This window comes from Rattus norvegicus, chromosome 6, assembly GCF_036323735.1.
Source record: "Rattus norvegicus strain BN/NHsdMcwi chromosome 6, GRCr8, whole genome shotgun sequence".
In the NCBI taxonomy this organism is placed as follows: Eukaryota; Metazoa; Chordata; class Mammalia; order Rodentia; family Muridae; genus Rattus; species Rattus norvegicus.
In genome coordinates this window covers 143,867,476-143,888,164 of record NC_086024.1, presented here as the reverse complement: position 1 = coordinate 143,888,164, position 20,689 = coordinate 143,867,476, and the positions used below count along the sequence as shown (strand labels likewise).

Below are 20,689 nucleotides of genomic sequence, written 5' to 3'. Positions count from 1 at the left end.
AGACAGTAGGAGAAAAACCACAAAGAACCCTGGCTTTCCCGCTGCCTCGCTTCGCTGGGCTGCCCATCTCACTCTACCTACTCCTACTCCATCTCTGGATGAGACACAATCACCTCACCCCACAGACAAGCAGATGAGACACTCACAGTGTGGAGTGGCAGAGCTGGGGCCGCAGGGCCTTACTACAAATAGAAAAGGCATTCTTTCTCTGATAGACTGGTATGAAAAGAGGGACCAGCTAGGTTCAAAAATGAAGTTTGGTAACTTTGGTTTAGGGGTTAAACAAAAATCAAGATCAGGTCTGACAAGAATTCCAGGGCTGTGAATTCAGCTCTATTAGTAAGTAACTGTTTGAAAGTGATATTTTTAGCCTGTGGCCATACAACTCTGAAAATGGCATGGCCACTCCCATCTAAAGGTGGGCGTCTTTGCCTTTGATGGATTATGCATTTACAGCTAGCTGCTTCTTCCTGCAGGTCAGCTATACCTGGCATCAGGGAGAAGCATTCAACTGCTCACTAGCGAGCAGAAAGAGAGGAGGAGGCCTGAGTGTAAGTCCTCAGAAGCTCCTGGTGGCTGTCACAGCACAGGCTCTGGCTCACTGGCTGCACACAGGAACTGTGTGGGTAGGTTTATTGTCCCATGAGCCCTCCTGACCTCCTATACCAGGGATGCCTGTGCAGAGACCTGCCTGGTGGAAGGTAGATGACTGGTAGACAAGAGGAAGTAAAACATGACATGCAGGAACTGTGGGCTCCAGATTCCTGAGTGTTTTAGACACCACTGTGTGGGCTGAAGATAGTCTTTAGCCTAAGACAGCTCCCTGAATGTGGAAAAGCAGTACTGATATTCGGGGATAGCTCCCTGAGTGTTAGGATAACACTAAGCCAGTGGAGAGCTCCCTAAAACTGTGACCACAGCACTTAGGTCAACAAACAGCTCACTTAGAGTATAAGGACATGAACTAGCTTGGGGACAGCTCCACAGAGCCTGGCTTCCTGCCAATCAATAGTCAGAGAAACACTAATGAGAGCAGTAACAGGTTTAAAAAATAAAAAATCAAGTGAACATTATGACACGCATGCAAGGTGCTGTCCATTCTCAGCTCTGCGCTGACAACAAAGACAGAAGATGCATCCCCAAACACTGCCTCCCACGAGGCACCTCTTCAGACATGGCTGGCTGCAAAGTAGTAGACATGCATGTTATTTCTGGCTAGGCAACATCTGTGAATCTGCCATGAGGCACCAGTCTTTGCTTATACATACACATATACACACAGAGAGACAGACACAGACACATCCACACATACACATCCACACACAGGCACACACAAAGACACATACACACATATACACACGAGACACGCACACACACACACACACACACACACACACACACACACACACACACAGGACACAAGGTCTTGATCTGCAACTGGCTTGCTATGTAGCTGAGAATGATCTTAAACTTCTGATTTTCCTATCTCCAATTCCCAAGTTCTGGGATCACAGGTACTTGCCCATCTTAGAATATGAGTCTTGATCTTGTGGACATGCACAGTAGAGTTGTTGGTCTTAGAATGAACAATCCTACCAGGAGAAACAACCAAGTCATGGTTGTAACAGTTGTTACTGTCATGAATATGAATGTTTCTTACTGCACATCCCCAGCAGAGTTGACATCCTAATTTTTACATTTTCAGTTCTCCTTTAAACTTTCACATATTTATACAATATATCTTGATCATATCCATGCATCATCATCCCCCCAATAACTGCTCAGCACGTGACGCCTTGCCTCTGTCTTAGCCAGGCTAGTGTATCTGAAGTGGTGGTTCTTCAACATCACTGCATTTCCTCAGTGAGTGACACTGAACAGTGTTTTAAGGATTTGTTTATTCTTATTTTATGTGTGTGTGTGAGAGCCTGCATGCATGTGTGTGCATATGCATTTCTATTTCCCTTAGAGGCCAAAAGATAGCATTGGACCCCCTGGAACTGAATCGATGGATAGTTGTGAGCTACCATGTGGGTACTGGGGGCTGAACCTGGGTGCTCTGTGGGAGCAACAAGTGCTCTTCACCATGGATCCATCTCTGCAACCCCAACACCGAACACTCTTGATGCCTTTTGTACATGGAACTCACTGACCCTTTGTATACTTTTTTTGCTAGATAAAGTATCTGTTCCAAATTGTTTACACGTTTTGCCCTGGGTTCCTTCTTTCATCTTTACCAATGAACTACCAACATACCATGTGTGCATACATTTGCTTCCACACAGGCATTGTCCCATAAAACCATGTCCTGAACAATGGGGTCATAGAGGCTCTCTGCCTATGCAGAAATGCTCTCCCCTTTCCCCTACACATCCCCATGCAACCATGCAACCACTGCTTCTGTTACCCACTGCTTCTTGTCTCCCGTCCATCATTTAAAGACTTGTCTGTGCTGCTTGTTGCTGCGTGCCTTAATACTTACCAACGGTTAATGGTCTGTCCCATTTGCCTGCTCACATGTTGGCAGACATTTCTGTTAGCTGTAGTTCTGCTCTCTACTATTAAGATTACCACAGAAACTCCTGGGCAAATTTTTGGAATGGACATATGCTTTAATTCATCATAAGAAGAGATGGAGTGGTTGGAACCTAGGGAGATGTGCGTTCAACTTTTCAAGTCATTTTGTAGTTCCAGGTCCTCCACCCTATCAAAACGTGTGGCCAGACTTCTAAACTTCATCCAGTCTCCAAATACGCAGTGTCAATCAGCTTCACATTGCCAGTCTAAGTAGTTCAGACCTCCCATCCCATCCACCCCCATCTTTCTCATATCTTCTCTAAGGTGCCCTGGTCTGAGTGCCTGCATTATGCTCACAGAGGATGTGATTCTGGTTGGGTTTCTCTGGTCCCCTGAGCAGGTCCTCTCATCTTGCACAGCTAGCTCTTTTTTTTTTTCTTTTCTTTTTTTTTCGGAGCTGGGGACCAAACCCAGGGCCTTGCGCTTGCTAGGCAAGTGCTCTACCACTGAGCTAAATCCCCAACCCCAACACAGCTAGCTCTTGACAAGCCTCTACTTATAACAGATGCTCCCAGAAGTCCCCATAGTGCTCCTTTCCCTACTCTGGAGGTTTACCTGTTGTTCCGATTTGTAGAGCCCCAAATCCTTAGGACTCTGTTCATCTTTAGCCTTGGGGGGTTTCTTAGAAACAACAGAACAGCAGCTCATCTAATTACCATGCTATGGGTGGTAGTGGATGTCCCTAAACCACAAACAGGTTCAACAATTGACCTTTAGCTGTGTAATCACTTGGGATAACCCCGGTTCACCTAACAATCCTGTTGTGTGGCCTTAACATTGAATATTTATCCCACCACTGTACTTAACTCCATTTCAACTACATTTTTGGGTCTGATGTTTCTTTTACAAAATATGACTGAAAATTCTGAAGGGCATGGTCAGTCTCTTGTCTTTCTCAGAGCCCATTATAGTTGCTTTATATTAAATATGTTCTCAAAAGTTTTCTAAAATAAATCAAGCAAGCAATGAATTTCAGCTTGACCCTCTTCCGTGATGTGTAGAATGGGGACATACTGGTGCTCTGTAGGTATAACTGGAGCATGTTAATGCTGTGCAAAGCACCTGCAAGGACTTTGAACCAGTGCTGCTCTGGTCAATAAAGCAAGAAGGTGGGCACCCCATTAACAACACAGGAACAGGGGAAGTGTGGATTTAGTTATACTTGTGTGCTTAATGCATGTGTCAGAGTGGCTCCCAGCCATGCTTGTTTAGAAAGAGTATGGAAGTCCTATTCCCCATGGTTTTTGTTATGAGGTGATCAGTCCAACAGTCTCAAAGAGAATACATTCAAAATTCTGTCTATGCTGGAATCAGATTCTCTAGGATAGATAGACGGGGGGGGGGGGGGAGACCTATGATTTGTAAACAATTCACTAGAAATTGGATGCATGTTGAAACACCACCAATGGCTACAGTTTAAATTGCTACCAAGATAGCCTGTCACCCGATGGGAGGGGCGGGAGAAGCCCCCAGTCCCCGGCTGACTGCAGAGCGAGCCCTGCGGCAGCCTGGATTGCTGCTGCACTTCTGTGCTTTGTGCAGACGCTGCTCATTAGAAATGTGACTCAGCTCTCTCCTCACTTAAGCACTCAACAGAAAATAATGAGTTCCGGGCTTTCACGCATTTTAAAAAAAAAAAAATGAAGAAACATCCATCTGAATACAGAAGGGAAAATGTGTGAGTCAGAAGTGCCCCCCAGCGCTCGGAGTCTGAATAACTCACAGCCGTTGCTCTGAAATGCCCACCCAGTCGGACGATTATAGTGCCCATTAGTTCACACTGGGTTGCTTTTGAAGGGAAATAACAACTGTGGGTAAAAAGATGGGGTTATAGGCATCTACTGGCACTGTTGTGACTACCTGGGGTGTGAGGTCATCCTGCTGAGTAGTGGTTTCAAGGAACCCGGGAGCCAACTTTGTGTGAGTGGTACTGGTGTCATGGTATTCTGGCCATACTCAGTGCCAGCTCCCCTTGCCAACTGCTCTTTCTTGGCTGTGGGGAATGTGAGCACTTGCCACTGCTCCTCCTCTTTATGGGTCCAGAGCCCACAGAAACATCTAGAAAAATCTGGCAGCCTTTTGTGGACACCTGTCAGGAGGAGCCCTTGTTCTAGCAGAGCAAATGGTGCTGTCATCCTACATGGGGAAAGCTTCAAGTACCTTCAGGGAGTCAGATGCTGGTGCTGGACTCATAGCATAGGTGTATGCTATGTATATATGATAGGTGTATGCTATGTATATATGATAGGCATGTGCTATGTATATATGATAGGCATGTGCTATGTATATATGATAGGTGTATGCTATGTATATATGATAGGTGTGTGCTATGTATATATGATAGGTGTGTGCTATGTATATATGATAGGTGTGTGCTATGTATATATGATAGGTGTATGCTATGTATATATGATAGGTGTGTGCTATGTATATATGATAGGTGTGTGCTATGTATATATGATAGGTGTATGCTATGTATATATGGTAGGTGTGTGCTATGTATATATGATAGGTATATCAGGACTGAGAATGCTTAGGCCTGAGGAAACCTTGGTGTGGGTTAGGGGAAAATCTCCAGATGTCCCTCGGTGCGTAGCAACACATTACAGTCTTAGACAGAAAACACAACCCAATGAGGTAACATGGTGGACATTCATTACAAAGAGCTGTTGTGCCTGTAAAAGGTCTACCACATACACCAGGGAGTCTGACTTGCCCACCACTCTCACCCTTAGAGATGAACTGGTTCTCAGGCTCCAAACTGACTTCTCCTGGAATCCAGACCCCACCCCCTTGAAGGCAATTAAAAGTCTGGCAAGGCCTGCTTGCAAACGCCACTGAAAATGTCTTGGTGACCATACTTTGACACCTTAAAAACTCACTGAAGTCCTAATGATTCCTTTAAAATGTGACCCATCTCCAAAGCAAGCTAGCTCTGACAATCTGACTGAGTGAGCAAGGACCATTCATTCCACTAACAGCCGTAACCTTCGTAATCTGAGAAGCTTCTGCCTCCAAATGAGAAGTCTCACCAGTTTCTCACTTTGTACCTTGGACCTAGCTGGCAAGTCTGGCTCTGAATAGCATGGAGATTGTCCTGTGCTTAAGCCTGCCTTTGACAGATGGACACTTGTCTAGAGCCCAAGCCCAAAAGTCTTACTCTTTTGGGCACCACGTCATCTTGATATGTTATCCTGGATCAGTAGTCATTCTGCTGTTCTGAGATATCCACACCAGTGACCTTACCAGAAACTAGAAATCTCCAGGGATGTAGAGATTGCTTAAAACAAGCCAGCCAGGTACCAGACCTAACTCCAGCCATGTTTAAATGGCCTTGTCCTCTTGCTGTCTGGGTTATGTCTCCACACCTATCCTAAACACTTTTCCTACATTTGGAAACAGAGCTGTTTGTTGAGTTCTTAGCACTAGATTTCCTGCAGTGGTGCGTGTAGCTAGCACAGGGCCAGGATCCAGAACCTCCTTGCATGCAGCCTTACCCTTCCAAACTATCCAGAGCCTGTGGTCAGGAGGACAGCTGCAGGGAGCCTGAGAACTAGGACCGCTCATTCTGCTAAGATGTCCGTACCCTACAAACAACACACAAACAGGTAAAGGGCAACTCCAGCCATGAGGAGTAGTCTGAAACCTCACCTTAACTGGACGAGTCTCGTGGTCTATCCTGGGGTGTGCATTTGCCGTCGGGGCCTGGGACAGAAGCTCCAGGTAGGGCAGATAGCGCCGAAGGGTCTTGGCCAGGGCCACCTCACTCTCCAGACTGAACCATTTTTCATTATCCGCATTCTGTTGTAAGGACCTGAAGAGCAAAGAGAACAGTGACTCAACCACGCGGAGCCTGAGGTGGGGACAGGTGGGAGAATGGCATGTGCATAGTCTCAGTGGCCGGCAAGGGTGCAGCCGTACAGTGAGCTGATAGTGAACACCTCGGCATCTCCTTGACCAGTGTTGTTTGTGAGGGAGCCTGGACTCACTGTTCCCACAGTTGAAGGAATGCAGTGGAGCTGATGGGAGGGGCGATGAGTGGACCAACAGGACTCACGTATAACACACTGTTCACGGTGTCCAGTGACATTGCTGACGTGAGACAGATAAACATGGAGTACACCATGTTCAGGCACCACCTGAAGCATGAGCTCAAGAAGCTGAAGCAGGGGAATGGAAAAGTTTGGTGTCAGCTCAAGTAACTTAATGAGTTCCTGTTCAAATTAAAGGAAGTAAATGAGAACCCCGTACATGCATGCATATTTTTATCAAGTCCACACACAATTCTGTACCTTATATCTCCCACTACTTTCCCTTCCCAACTTCATTTGATTTTATTTCTTCCTTCCTTCTTTCTTTCCATTTTGATCTTACAAAAAAGGGTTTCTCTGTGTAGCCCTGGCTGTCCCAGAACTCAGTCTGTAAACTGGGCTGGCCTCAACCTCACAGAGATCCAGCTGCTTCTATCTTCTGGGAGCTGGGATTAAAGGCACTGGGATTAAATTGCCCAGCTTGCTTTTCTTTAAAAGTCACTGTACTGCCTAATTTTACGTTAACTTGACACAGGCTAGAGTCATCTGAGGGAACCCCGCTTGAGAAGATGCCTCCATAAGATCAGGTATAGACAAGCCTATAAGGCATTTTCTTAGTTAATGATTGGTATGGGAGGGCCCAGTCCATTGTGGCGTTGTGGGCGGTGCCATCCCTGGGCTGATGGTACTGGCTTCTATGAGCAAGCCAAGAGAAGCCAGTAAGCAGAACCTCTCCATGGCCTCTGCATCAGCTCCTGCCTCCGGGTTCCTGCCTTGCTTGAGTTCCTGTCCTCATTGCTTCCAATGATGAATTGTTCCATGGAACTGTGAGTGAAATAAACCCTTTCCTCCCCAAGTTCCTTTCAGTCATGGTGTTTAATCATATCAATGCTAACCCAACTAAGACTCTCAGAGTCTACTTAGCACTACCTGTATGATCAGGAGTGTAATATCAGCTAGTCCTACTGGAACATGGGTAACCTCTCAGGAACCACAACGCTGAAAGGAATTATCCCTCCATCCTCAGCAATCATCAACTGTAAGTGTCCTTAAAAGTTTTAAAGGGATAGAGGTGTAGCTCAGTGACTGTGTGGGTACCTAACTTTAGGTTCCTGGTTCAATCACCAGAACTATACATACACAAAGAAGTGTCTGAAGTGCTGAGAAAGGCAGCCAGAGAGAGGGCTGACATGATATAGACATGGGGGAAGGCAAAGAGAGTCTATGGAAAAGGCAAAGGGTACTTTAAACCCCACAAAATTCTGTGAGCTCTGGACAAAAGAGGGTATGGCCTTGGTGGTGTGGAAGAGTCAGGCACGACCTGTCCCACCCCCACCCCAGCAAGGTCTAGCATTGCTCCACCTCTGTTTTAGCACGGGTGTGCCATAAATGACCCCTGACCTCTAAAGTGACTGTTTTTACACTTCACACTAACTTTGTGGCATGCTATTGCAGTTCCCAGGCTCCTAGAAGCAGCCACTCTGCAATCAGATGGTCCTGTAAAGAGATCTATGTCCAGGAAGAGAAGTCTGAAGTTGTAAACACCTTGAGTGTGGGGTTCACCCTGTAGGTATATTAGGGTGTAAGGGTAGCAAGGTCAAGGCCAAAGAATTCACAACTTCAGAGAACAGTCAAACCTACAGATAGCTTGTAGGAACAGTTGAATGTGACTGTGTTAGAAGTCAGCAAGAGCCATGGCAGCTGTAAGAGAGGTGTCAGAGGAGTGGCCAGGCATCATGGATCCTGAACATGGTCTAGACAAGCCAGGACAATGGGACAGAGATTCTATAACTTGAAGACCCATGTGGAATACCATGATAGAGGTGGGAGGGGAGGGATATCAAGAAGACATTGACCAATTAACCAATGGCTGACCCCATGCTCCTCCTAGGTCCCTCCCAGAAAGAACCCCATCTGCCTTGTAGCCTGTGTGGGCAGCAGGCCAGCTGCATTGAGCATTCTGACTTCCGCACTAGTGCTCATTGCCTGTTCCACCAAAGAGGATACCTTCTGATGGAGGAATGAAATGCAGGCAGGTTCATCGATGAGCCAGGACTAAAACCACATACATAAACCACACTGCTAATAAGAGTCAAAGACTTCTCTAGCAGACTGAGTCTAATGGCTGGCAATGCTGACAGAATGCTCTGAATTCTGATTACTTTCGGGCTTTCGATTCATTAAGCCCCTTGTTTATGTCTAGAAAGGAGATGGGGATTAGTCAAATAGGTCAGATCCTCTGAGCTACTCTGGGCCCTGACTGCCCACACCACATTGCCTCCAGAAACCTTCCCAAATGCCCAGTGTCAGCCGCCATTAGCTCACATTCCCTCAGACCTCTGGTAGTTCTGCCTCCATACCTCACAGCCCCCAGCAGGCTCTTGGCTCTGCCCTGTAGCATGATCCCAGCAGAGAGAACCTGCCCGTCTCCTCTCCCTCTGCCCCAGCAGAGAACTCCCAGCTGAGGCTATGACTTTTCTGAAGCAGAAGCAGAGGCTACCCCTGCCCCAGCTCAGGCCTGGTCCCTCCTGGCTCACTCAGACCTCTCAGATCTCTGCTGGGCAAGGAGGTAACATCACCAGGGCTGTGGCACAAAGCAGCTAAATTCAAATGTGCAGTTGCAAGACTCTAAAACTGTCCTATCTGTGTTCTTCACTTGGTTCCTCAGTGCTGGTGTTCACTGGGTATTTCTGTAGTTATAGACATTCCTTTCATTGGTTCATTAGTCATAATTCTAAGCGGTTGCTTTACAGTGCATAGTATTCACCTATAACTGAGCCTGTTACAGGTGCCTGTGAGTGACAGTCACAGCTCAGGTGACCTACAGGTAACAAGTATAGTAAATCTGTGGGCTTTCTCCCTGCGATCTTGTGTGTGACCGTCTGTGTTGCCACAAATTAAATTTTACAGTTCAGACAAGCCCCACAATGCATTGTATGTTGTTTAATCGGTTGACTCTGCATGAGATTGAAATAGCGAGGTGTAACATCAGGTCCCTGGTGGAACCGCAGGTCCCAGGTGCTCAGTGGCTTTTGGGGTATGCATCCCAATGCATCAGCCTGGCTTCCTTGCCTCCTCTCCCAGTTATGACAGGAAATTTGCTTCAGCTCCTAGCTCACTGAGAAAATATTAAGTTAACCATTGCATTTGAAAGGTGCTTTGAGGCATGTGGAACTCTGGGTTGATCTTCCTTTTTATACCCAGTGTGTTCTTGCTTTTGACCAAGAGCAACCAGCAACCACACAACCTTCCTCTCTCTTCCTTCCTGCTCTCTTGCTGGGTTTGGAGCAATTTGATTACAACATGTCTTGGTTTTTTTCAGATTGTTTTACTTGGGGAGTCATACAGCATCCTAGGTGTAGTTTTTTAAATGAGAAATGTCTCTCATGGACTCAGGTATCTGAACACTTGGTCTGCACATATTGTATAAGTTTCCTCAAGAGATTGAAACATTCCATTCTGTTGGAAAGCTCCTTGACATGGTAGTAAAGCGACTCCAAATACTTTCAGGAAGTCCCTGAAACTGACCAGATCTACTAGGCTTCTCCTTCCCCAGTATTCAATAAAGGCTGCTGAGAGTTGCTTTCAAGCAAGCCAAGCTTCCAAAAGGATTCTTTAGACCAAGCCAGTTACTTGGAAGAAGACCACTAGCTGAACTCCCTGGAAAATGTTGAGACCAACTGAGCTACCTAGAAAGAACACTCTCCAACCTATTAAACTGCCTGCAGACTATGCAATGAGCTCCAGGCTACCAGTGTCATGAACTGTCACCCATGCTGGGGTGAGCTTTGATGATGCAGCTGTCTGGTAAGTCATTCCTGCTTCTCTAAGTAACCTCTTGCTCATATTCCTCTAAGTAACTCAAAGGTTCACCAAGTTAAACTTTGGTGGTATCCATATGGGGATCACTATCTGGAGTAAGTAGGTGTGCGTGTGCATGTGTATATCTATAGTGGTGGTGGTGGCAGTGGTGACAGTGATGATGGTGGTGGTGATGGTGGTGGTGGTGTGTGTGTGTATGTGTGTGTTTGCGTGTGTGTGTGTGTGTGTGTGTGTGTGTGTGTGTGTTGCATCTCCCCAAGAAAAGTGTTGTTACAAATCACCAATTAGTAGTACTCTGGGGGTAGGCTATGCTGCTGTAGTTGCTACAGCCTTGCTAGAGGAACAACCTCACTGGAGATAGGCTTTGAGAGTTTATAGCATCACCCTACTCAGGGTTCATGCTCTGGTTTATGTTTCTGGACTTTCCTTCTGGAACCATAGGCCACAATAAACTTCCCCTTCACTACAGATGCCTTTGGTCATGGTGTTTTATTACAAAAATGGAGAAATAAATAATACAGTGCATCTCAAGATTTATCATTTTCACCATGTGGAAACAATTTTGGTCTTCTGCAAATGGCTTTTTCTTTTTATCAATACTTCTATCTTCCCCTCCCTGAGGCTCTGTCTTCATGCATATTTGGTCCCTGGATATCTCTGAACTCATTGGTGATGTTTGTTTACTTTGCTATATCTTCTCTCTGTCTTCTTATTGCTATATTTCTAAGTTTGCTAGAATTTTGTACATGTACCTCCCTTGCTATTAGCCTAGCATGCACTCTTCTCCCCTCCCACATTTTGCATCTGTATCATTCCATCTGAACTCATGGGTCTCACTTTCTTGCCTCTTCTTCTGTTTAGTAACCCTTGATTGGATTCTACACTCTGCACTTTTTTCTCTTTGGGTGATATATATTCATGTATTTCCATAACATTTTTCTTTTTCATTGCTGCTTTTGTTGTTGCTGTGGTTGTAAAGATTCCGACTAGCTATTTAGTTGGTTTGGAAGCTTGAACTCATGACTTTCTTCCTTGGTCTTTCCAGTGCTGGTATTACTATGCCTAGCTGCCATTAGTCTCTTTCCCTTCATATCCTGCTTAGGGGACTTGAGAACAGTTCTACCCTTCAAGTCTTACCTGTAAGATGAGTACAGTGGCAGTCCTCTACAAGTTAATCCTCTAGAAGCCTGAAATCTCTGCAGCTTGATCTCAAATGATGGTCCTTTTTTGGAGGCAACACCTTGCACACTATGAAAAGGTTGGTGCACCACATGGTGGGATATCCCCAATCCCCCAAGATATGGTGGGCACTTTCAATGCTCACAGTGATTACACATACTTCCAAGGTCTTCCCTGCACAGCTCTTGCTGTCTTGCCAATGTGTAACACTGAGTGCCTCTCTGTGGAGAGTGCTGACAGGTACCCAGCCCCTACTGTTTTCAGCCAACTTACTCCCATGAGTGATGACTTGGGACATCAGAAAGTTACTGCTTGTTCTCTGACTCACAGGCTAGTACCCTTGCATCTAAAGAGCCTGTTGTCCTTTGGTTTGTTTGCTTCATGTAGAATAAGAAGGTGTCCTTTTTGCTCTACCTTGGCCAGTTATTCGGAGTCTCAAACAGAGCATAACCAATACCCATCCTATCACAGCAGGATAGGTGAATGGAAAGGTCTTCACACAATGGATACTATTTATGATTTATAAAGAATGAATGTACCGTTGGCATCAGATGCAGCCTACTGAGGTCAAGTATCTCAGGAACCCATCATAAGGTTAATGATTATAGGAAACTCATCTACAAACACATCCAGTATAGCACTGGAGAGAGGGCTGTGTGCAAGGCATAAATAGAACTCTGAATGGCTGAAATGTTCTGTTTATTGACCTGTGTTCCTAGCACTCGCATGCTAATGTCAAAAGTTGTCAGATTATATGTTTGAGAACTCCTACTTCACAGAACATAAAATTTACCTGAGTGAAACAATACAAGTTCCCTTAAAGAATGTTGTCACCCAGCTGTGTCCCCTACAAAGTGGCCTTCTGAAAGGATCTGGTTGCCCAACCTTACATCCTAGTCTAGCCATCAGCATCCCCCTCTCTCAAGCCAGCCATCTCTAAAGACTCAGAAGGCCCTGTCTGAGACCCCTGTTACAGTGCCTGTGAGACCATGGTCCACCTCAGTCAAGCCACTATATGCACTTTCTAGATTCAAGCTTTATGCTGCTATAGCTGTAGGCCTTCCTAACTGCTCAGGGTCTTCCTGGGCCAGGGTACAGAGTCCTTGCTGACTTGTGTATCGCTGATCTAACATTCCAAGCAAGGCATCATCTGTCCTTGTAGAATCCATGGGGCCTGAGGCTTGGCACCACATCATTCACTATTATATGGGACCAGGCCCCAGACAAATGAAACCGTTTCCCTCACAGGAGACCAGTCTATGGATTTTAACAACCCATACAGCCTCTGGGGGCTCCAGATGGTGACCAGGGGTCAGGTCCACACAAGTTTTCAGTCACTTTTGCTTCCTATCTGCTGTCAGTGGGCTTTCTTAGAACTAGGGGAAATGTCTTCTTCACCACAGACTACCCTGTACCACCTTCTATCCTAACAGCAAGAACTGTACTACTAAGAATAAAAGTCTACTCTCAAGAGATCTATCTGAGTGTGGCCACATGCTGCTCCTACCATACTCTGTATATGAGAGGAATATATATGTACAAACAGGAGGTAAAAGAGACTGATTCCTGTGCAAGTGAGCCTCAGAACACTGTCCTGGGTAGCAGGTCCTGGTTTTAATGTCAGGTTCCATAGAATACATTCTCTTCCTTCAAGATGCTCTCTTGGCTGGTGTTTTATGTCAGACACCCAAAGCATCTAACAAGGATGCATATCCCTTGTCTAAAATACTTTGAGGCTTGGGAATTTCTGGATTTGAGTGATATTTGCATAGGTTCAGTGAGATATTTGAGGATAAGGCACAAGTTTAAACATGAAATTCAGTTGAATTTTACATAAGATATAGAGGCTAACATTCCCTTAAAGAATCTATTTGGTGAACTCTCTCTCCTGCAGTAGATAAACTTGTAAGATCACTTAATGACTCCTTTATCCTGGATGGTCTTTTAAGATCCTTTAGTGACCCCTGTGCCTAGTAGAATTACTATATACATTATTATATAATGTACAATGATGTATTATTATACATTATTTCAATCCTAAAAAACAGTTTCATATATTGGAGTAATAGGTTAAAGGTACCTCAATTTTGTGTGTGTGTGTGTGTGTGTGTGTGTGTGTGTGTGTGTGTGTGCTTGTCCATGTATGTCTTTCCAAAGCCTTCAATACTACATTTTGAACAAAATCAGATGCAGAAAATTACTTGTACCATCCTCCCGAGAGGCATTTCTGGGAGGATGGCATGAGCCAGAGGACGATGCAGTGCCACCTGGAACATTGCCAATGTCACGCCTGTAGTGGACGAGAGAAGCAGCACTTCATCCCAACATGACCACTCCATGTCATGCTTCGGGTTCTACTGTGACCTAGACATACTTTAGAAAATGTACTGGGGTTTTAAGTGGATATAACTCATTATAAATTCCTCACATAAAAGTTAACTGAGAGTCAGGTACCAGCTGATGTTTCATGAGACAAGACAGATTTTCAAGGATGTGTTATAGGGGTATCTAAGGAAGGAGGACTGGAAGATGAAGACCAGCCTATGCTGCAAAGCAAGAAGGGTAGAAAGAAGAGAAGGAGGAAGATGGAGAAGAGTAAAAAGAAGCAGGGAGAAGGAAAGGATTATGAAAGAAGGGAATAAAGGAAAGAAGGAAGGAAAGAAAGAAAGGAAGGAAGGAAGGAAGGAAGGAAGGAAGGAAGGAAATAAGGAAGGAAAGAAAGAAAGAAAGAAAGAAAGAAAGAAAGAAAGAAAGAAAGAAAACAGGCAGGCAGCAAGCTGCTACTATCACTGGTGATGCCAGCATATATTTAAAATTCCAGCAAGAAAATGCAAGTCAAAAACTACAGTGAAATATCATCTCACCCATTAGAATAGGGATTATCAAAATACAGAAACAAACACTGGTGAGGATGTGGCAAAGGCACTCTCACATTGCGCACTGCTGCTGAGAATGTAGATGTGTATAATTGTGATGGGGAACAATACAGAAGGTCCCAGGAAGCCTGAAAGTAGGACTGCCATGGAATCTCATCATCTGCTCCCAGATATTCATCCAGAGGAATTGGAATCACGTGCCCAGGAAATGCTGTAGCCGATGCTGATTGCAGCTCTATTCATAAGTGCCACAGTAGGAAATGAGTCTAGGTATCTACTGTGAACAAATAAACATACGCCACGGACTGCCAATCAGCCATGAAGAATGAAATCCTACCCTTTGCAGCAGAGTAGATAGAACCAACAAGGGAACAAGGGAACATGCTAAATTAAATAAACCGGACATTTAAAAAAAACTAAATTAAACACATGCCATCTCTCACATGGCCAACCTGGATGGAGGATAAGTAGACACTTGTTGGAATGTTGGAGGAAGGAAGGACAAAGGGAGGCTGAATCCCAAGCACCAGAGCACAGAAAGGAATAGATTCTAGTGAACACAGCACAGGGCTGGCCACAACTCGCAGTTCTGTTCTTTGAGAGGCCTGGAGAGAGAGACTTGAACCCTAAATATAAGAGAGGGCTGAAGGGAGCAAAGGCCAGTGGCCCTGATCGGATCCATGCATGCCCTGGGTGTAAAATGGCAGCCAGACTCATACCTGAAGGAAAAGGTCTCCTGAAGGTGAGATTCATCAACCCTTTTCCCATCTCTGTTTCTCTCATGTGAAAAACTCATCCTATCACCAGGTAGGGCAGCCAATGTCTGTAATTCTAGCACTTATAATCTAAGGCAGGAGGAAACACCATGGTCTCCAGGCCAGCTTGGACTACAGTGTTAGACAGGTCTGAAAACAAAAGTAAAACCAGCCCTTGGTACAGGACATTTGATCACACTATGAACTCCAAGATTGTGTTGTTCACTGGAAAAACTTGTTTCTAGCTGTAGTTTGGATCAGCCTTCGCACACACCTTTAACCCCTCTGCCTAGAACATAGGCACACAGGGAATGAGAAGGAACCAGAAGAACAAAAAAGATGGCTAGAGTTAGTTTGAGACCACGCAGAGCAATTCAGGAGAAACTGAGAGAAGCCAACTTCAGTCAGTCAGCTTGTGAAAGGAGTTTGAGCTAGAACTGCTGAGTTGAACCAGCCAGAGAGAACTCAGAACAGGAAGAGGTGAGCTTATTCAGCAGCAAATTTCAAAGAAAAGTATACTGGGCCTAGATTAGATTGCACAGGAGTTTGAAACCTCCAGGACTAGGTCTAGGTAAACAGACTGAGGTAGCAAGCTTTAGATGCCAAATTACCTCAGAAGAATAAAAGTTAGTGTTACATGCCCAATGGCAAACACATAATTTATGGGGTAGTTCAAAGTTCCATGCATCTCGAACCACAGCTAATTTTCATGACTACTTCTTAATGGGTGGAATTTCATTTTCTATGTTATTAGATTGTAATTTAGCTGGTCTATTTATTCTTCAGGCACTTTATTTTTTCTCACCAATCGATAATCAATGCAGACAGAGGCAGATCGTGAAGGTGCCTCTAAGTGTCCCTATTTGTCTTGCCTGTGTCTCTTTTGTGCATGGGACATAGTTTGTGACTCTGCAGTAAGTCGTGATTACTGAGAAACCACCATCATTCTGGATACATGTAGCAATCAACATGGACTTTTGCCAGATTGATTGGTTCAAGGTAGCCAACAATTTTTGGGAACATTTCCACCTTCTAAAAGGTCGAATGTCTCTCACACCTGGACTCCATGTTTTGTGCCCACCCTTGAATGTGCTGTGTTTTCTGCCCTTGCACATACTGCTAAAAGTTTGCTGTGTAATCGGTGGGATGAAAAGAAGCTAAGGAGGGCAAAGAGGGACTCAGCGACTTTCCTTTCATGTCACTTGGCTTCACATGCAGGACCTGGGCCAAGCAACATGGACTGTGGAGACAGTACCCACGTACACCAGCCACCTAGTTCCCATCTCAGATCTGCAGAAGACAGCCAGGTCTTTCGTTCATAGTGATACTGTGTGTGGCAAGCCTCACTCTTCACAGGGACATCTGACATACCCTGTGCTGATCCCCACATGGCTCTGTCCAATTCAGAGCACCACATGGCCTCTACCTGAGGCAAGACTTATATGTGTGGGAAGACAAATGACCGGCTGTGACTGCTGCTCTCTCAGCTTATGGATCAAGTGGGGATCCTCAAAGTAAGACCAAGTTCTGTCCTTTGTCTCTCCGCCCTCCATCTCCTCTGAAAATGGAGCCCAGAGTTTGCACATATTAATGAGCATCTTATCATTGAGCTACCCTGTAACTCTCCTCCTCTTCCAATTTCTTAAGAAATTGAGACAGGGTCTGTACTGGCTGGTTTTGTGTTCCAACTTGATACAAGCTGGAGTTACCACAGAGAAAGGAGGAAATACCTCCATGAGATCCAGCTGTTGGGCATTTTCTCAATTAGTGATCAAGGGTGGGAGGGCCCATTGTGGCTGGTGCTGTCCCTGGGGTGGTAATCTTGGGTTCTATAAGAGAGCAAGCCGAGCAAGAGAGGGGAAGAGAGCCAGTAAGAAACATCCCTCCATGGCCTCTGCATCAGCTCCTGCTTCCTGCCCTGTGTGAATTCCAGTCCTGACTTCCTTCGGTGATGAACAGCAATGTGGAAGTGTAAGCTGAATAAACCTTCTCCTCTCCAACTTGCTTCTTGGTCATGATGTTTATGCAGGACTAGAAACCCTGACTAAGACAGGATTTCATTCTACAGTTCTGGCCGGTCTTGAGCTTTCCATCTCCCCGCCTCAGCCTCCAAGGACCAGGACAAGAGGCATACAGTGTACCCCACAACATTTAGCCTTATCTTCAGTATGAATGAATCACTGATTTGTTGAGGTGAGCTGTTCTGTCTCTCTGGAAATCAGTGCCATGTAAGAAAGAGTTCCAAACTCCATTTCATGACCACCCGTGAATCTGCCCAGCTCTGAATCCACTTGAAATGAGGAAAGCCTGAAGGACTCTTGATCAGATACATTGCAGGTCCCTCACCTTCCCCTCCTTTCATAAATTCAGTGACCTTTGTAACTTATGCTAGTGGGATGGGCTCTGGTAGAACAAGAAGGAAGTGTATGGAGTAGAAAGGGAAGGCGCTAGAGCAAAACTGGCCCCTACTCTCTAGGGATTGGGGACACACGGGCTATTTTAATTAATAATTGAATAAGTCTGTTGCTTGGAAACCTGGGGTGATGGCTATCTGTGAATTTACAATCAGACACAGTTATTTAAAATGCCGAGGAAGACAAATGCAGGCAAAGCACAGTGCACAGAGGAGAGAGAGGCCCAAGCACTGCAGTCTGGATGCCCTGCTGGGCTCCCACGCATCTCCCGGAAGCTGTTCGGCATTGGTTATGAAGCCTGTACTTCAAACAAAAGTGTCCAAGTGTCAGATTTTAAAGGAGGCCACAGATTAACCAGGAGGCAAAGGCAAAGTGAGAGCAGCAGCACCATCCTGAGGCAGAAGCTGGGGATACAGCAGGGGCTCTCAGGCTCCTGATGGTCACAGCTACAGGCATCTGGACAGGGTTGCAGAATGACAGTCCAAGACCGGAATGCAGTGCTCATAAAGCACGATACTGGTGAAGAAGAGGGACCATGTCAAAGGAGGTTTCACCTGAGGCATTTTATTAAGCCAAACTATGAACAAAGACATCCTAAGTTCACACGTAATGCTACTGACATTTGTATTTGAAATTAAAATCACGGCATATTGTACATAAAGTTATAAAGTACATAGGTAAGTGTGTAAGCTGAACATAGTGGGTAGAAATATACTTTTGAGCCATCCACTGGAAACAGAAAAGCTGTTGCACAAACGGGGCCACGAAAAAAAAACCTCAAATTTGCTAAAGAGTTCAAATCTAACAGTGGACTGAAAAGCAATAGCATTTAGCTCACAAATTTTCAGGCTAAAGCACAGAAATGTGAGAGGAAGGAAAATGTTATATGCCTTAATTGTTCCAAAAAGATGTGAAATGACAGTCACAGGTATACAGAGAAAAGCTCAGGAGGAGGTGACGCCAAGGCCACATTCAGAAGCAATGTAAACCAGATCTCCAACTTAACTCAAGAAGCTACACTTAAAAACAGTACATCTAAAGATAACAGAAAGAAGAAAACTTGAGAAATAGGGTTTTTCAAAAGAAATTATTTTAAGTAGATGAAAGGAGAACTTAAGTTTAAACTGTCACAGGGATTATAGACACACAGGGCTGAACCGTTTCTTCAGGCTGACAGGGCAGCACGTGGGCACTAGGCTAACATCCTGCAAGTCTCTAGGAGACAGCTTTCTTTGAAGACACTAACAATAAGAGACTGTGAGATTTATGTACAAAGAAAGATGATGTTTAAATATATCAGGGAATAGATTATTTCAATGATAAAGAAAAGTTTCCTGGTGACTTTGGGGGTAAAAATGGAGAATTGTGCAATTGACGGGTGACAATGATGTGGTGAAGAAAACGGGATGGGAAGCAGGGGGCAGGGAACTAGGAGCCAAAAAAGGCAGGGAGGAAGATACAGGGGTCAAAATACAGGGAGCTGGGGTCAGGCTGTGTTACAGCTGTGATTCAATTGTAGGGTCTCCATGGAGTCCCAAAGGCCCACAGTATCTCATGGGAATCTCCTAGATTGATAAAGACAAAGGTGAGAGGTCAGATGGTCAAAGTGTGGGGAATTCGTATCGGACTTAGGGGGTATGGAGAAAGGGTTATGACACAGTGGAGTCTGGGCCTTGAGTAAGGAGCCAGGAAGAAGAGCCTGGCCTTCCTCTGCTGTTCGTATAATGGACAATATCCCGGGTGTCAAAGGAAAGCAAAGACTAAGAGACCCGGAGGACACTGGAGCCAAGAAACCAACCCTCCTTGATGGGACAGGGCTCAGAGAGTGGACAAGAGTCTGGAGATACCTAACCAGGTCCTCCAGAAGCTCTGGTTATCCTTAGAGATGGATGATGGGGCTCATTCCCTTCCACTCAGGAGGAAGGAAGGAATTCAGGAGAGCAGAAAGTTCTTGTTTTAAAACCCTGCCTCAGGCCTTCTCTGAGCTAAAGACAGAAACACTCCTCAAGACAAATGAAAGAAAGTCACTGCCATTGTCTTTATGATTAAGTAAGCATTCAAGACAGATGTCTAGGGGCTGGGGATTTAGCTCAGTGGTAGAGCGCTTACCTAGGAAGCGCAAGGCCCTGGGTTCGGTCCCCAGCTCCGAAAAAAAGAACCAAAAAAAAAAAAAAAAGACAGACAGATGTCTACACACATGGTATCCATCAAGATATATTTAAGATTTATAATAAGTATATATGTTCACACACATATAACAATCTGCATAATAAATGAACTGTTTATGTAATTTATACTAATTTTTATAAATCTTTAAGTTCTTAAATGCATCTACAATTTGATGAAAAACATACACATACATATACATGCATCATACATACATAAGTATCTTTATAAAGGATGTCTCCAAGAATGTTAATCCACTCTGTATGAAGCACAGAGACTCCATTCATACCACACGCAGACTCACTGTCCTACCCAAGTGCCCACTTTTAGCCTGTTTTTTACCGTTGGCCCCACTAAATTTGAAATGGCCTCTGTGATGACTTGGGGCTCTGACTCACTCAATGTACACAGAAAGTTTAGTTCAGGAATCTTCTGTTGCTTAGGGAAACAAAGGACAGTGCAAACTAAGCCTTTGAGAAAAGTCCCAAAGGTCTGTTCTTTAATCTCAGAGTACAGCACGCCAGACCAGGCTCATTCTCCCAGTAGTTTCTCCTTGGGCAATGTTTCTCATCTCATGACTTATGGGAAGTGGGACTCCCAGGTCATCACCCTACAGCTGTAAGTGCAGGTGAATGAGATGGCACAGAACAAATCGTTGCTCAATAAAGGCTGCTGTGCTTTCGGAGAGAGACCGTGACTTTCTGAATTAACCCTGCTCATTGCAATGTAGTTAATACAATTTCCTAGCAAGAAACCAGAGTCCTTAACCTCATCTTGCTAGACCATGGCTCTGAAGGTGCAGGGCTCTTCTAGGGTCTCAAGGACAAGTAAGAAAAGACCTGCCGTGTGCCTCTCAGTGTCCACGGCAC

The 20,689-nt window shown here is 45.0% G+C and overlaps 1 protein-coding gene across 4 annotated transcripts in view; it reads right to left on the bottom strand.

Moving 5' to 3' along the window:
• Ptprn2 (protein tyrosine phosphatase, receptor type N2) overlaps nt 1–20,689 on the bottom strand; it is a 752,006-nt gene that overhangs the window by 446,409 nt on the left and 284,908 nt on the right. For all 4 annotated transcript variants that reach the window (NM_031600.2, XM_039111861.2, XM_039111863.2 and 1 more), the window contains one exon: nt 6,229–6,391. In NM_031600.2, the coding sequence (NP_113788.1) occupies nt 6,229–6,391 (163 nt within the window). The remainder of the gene's footprint in view (nt 1–6,228; nt 6,392–20,689) is intronic.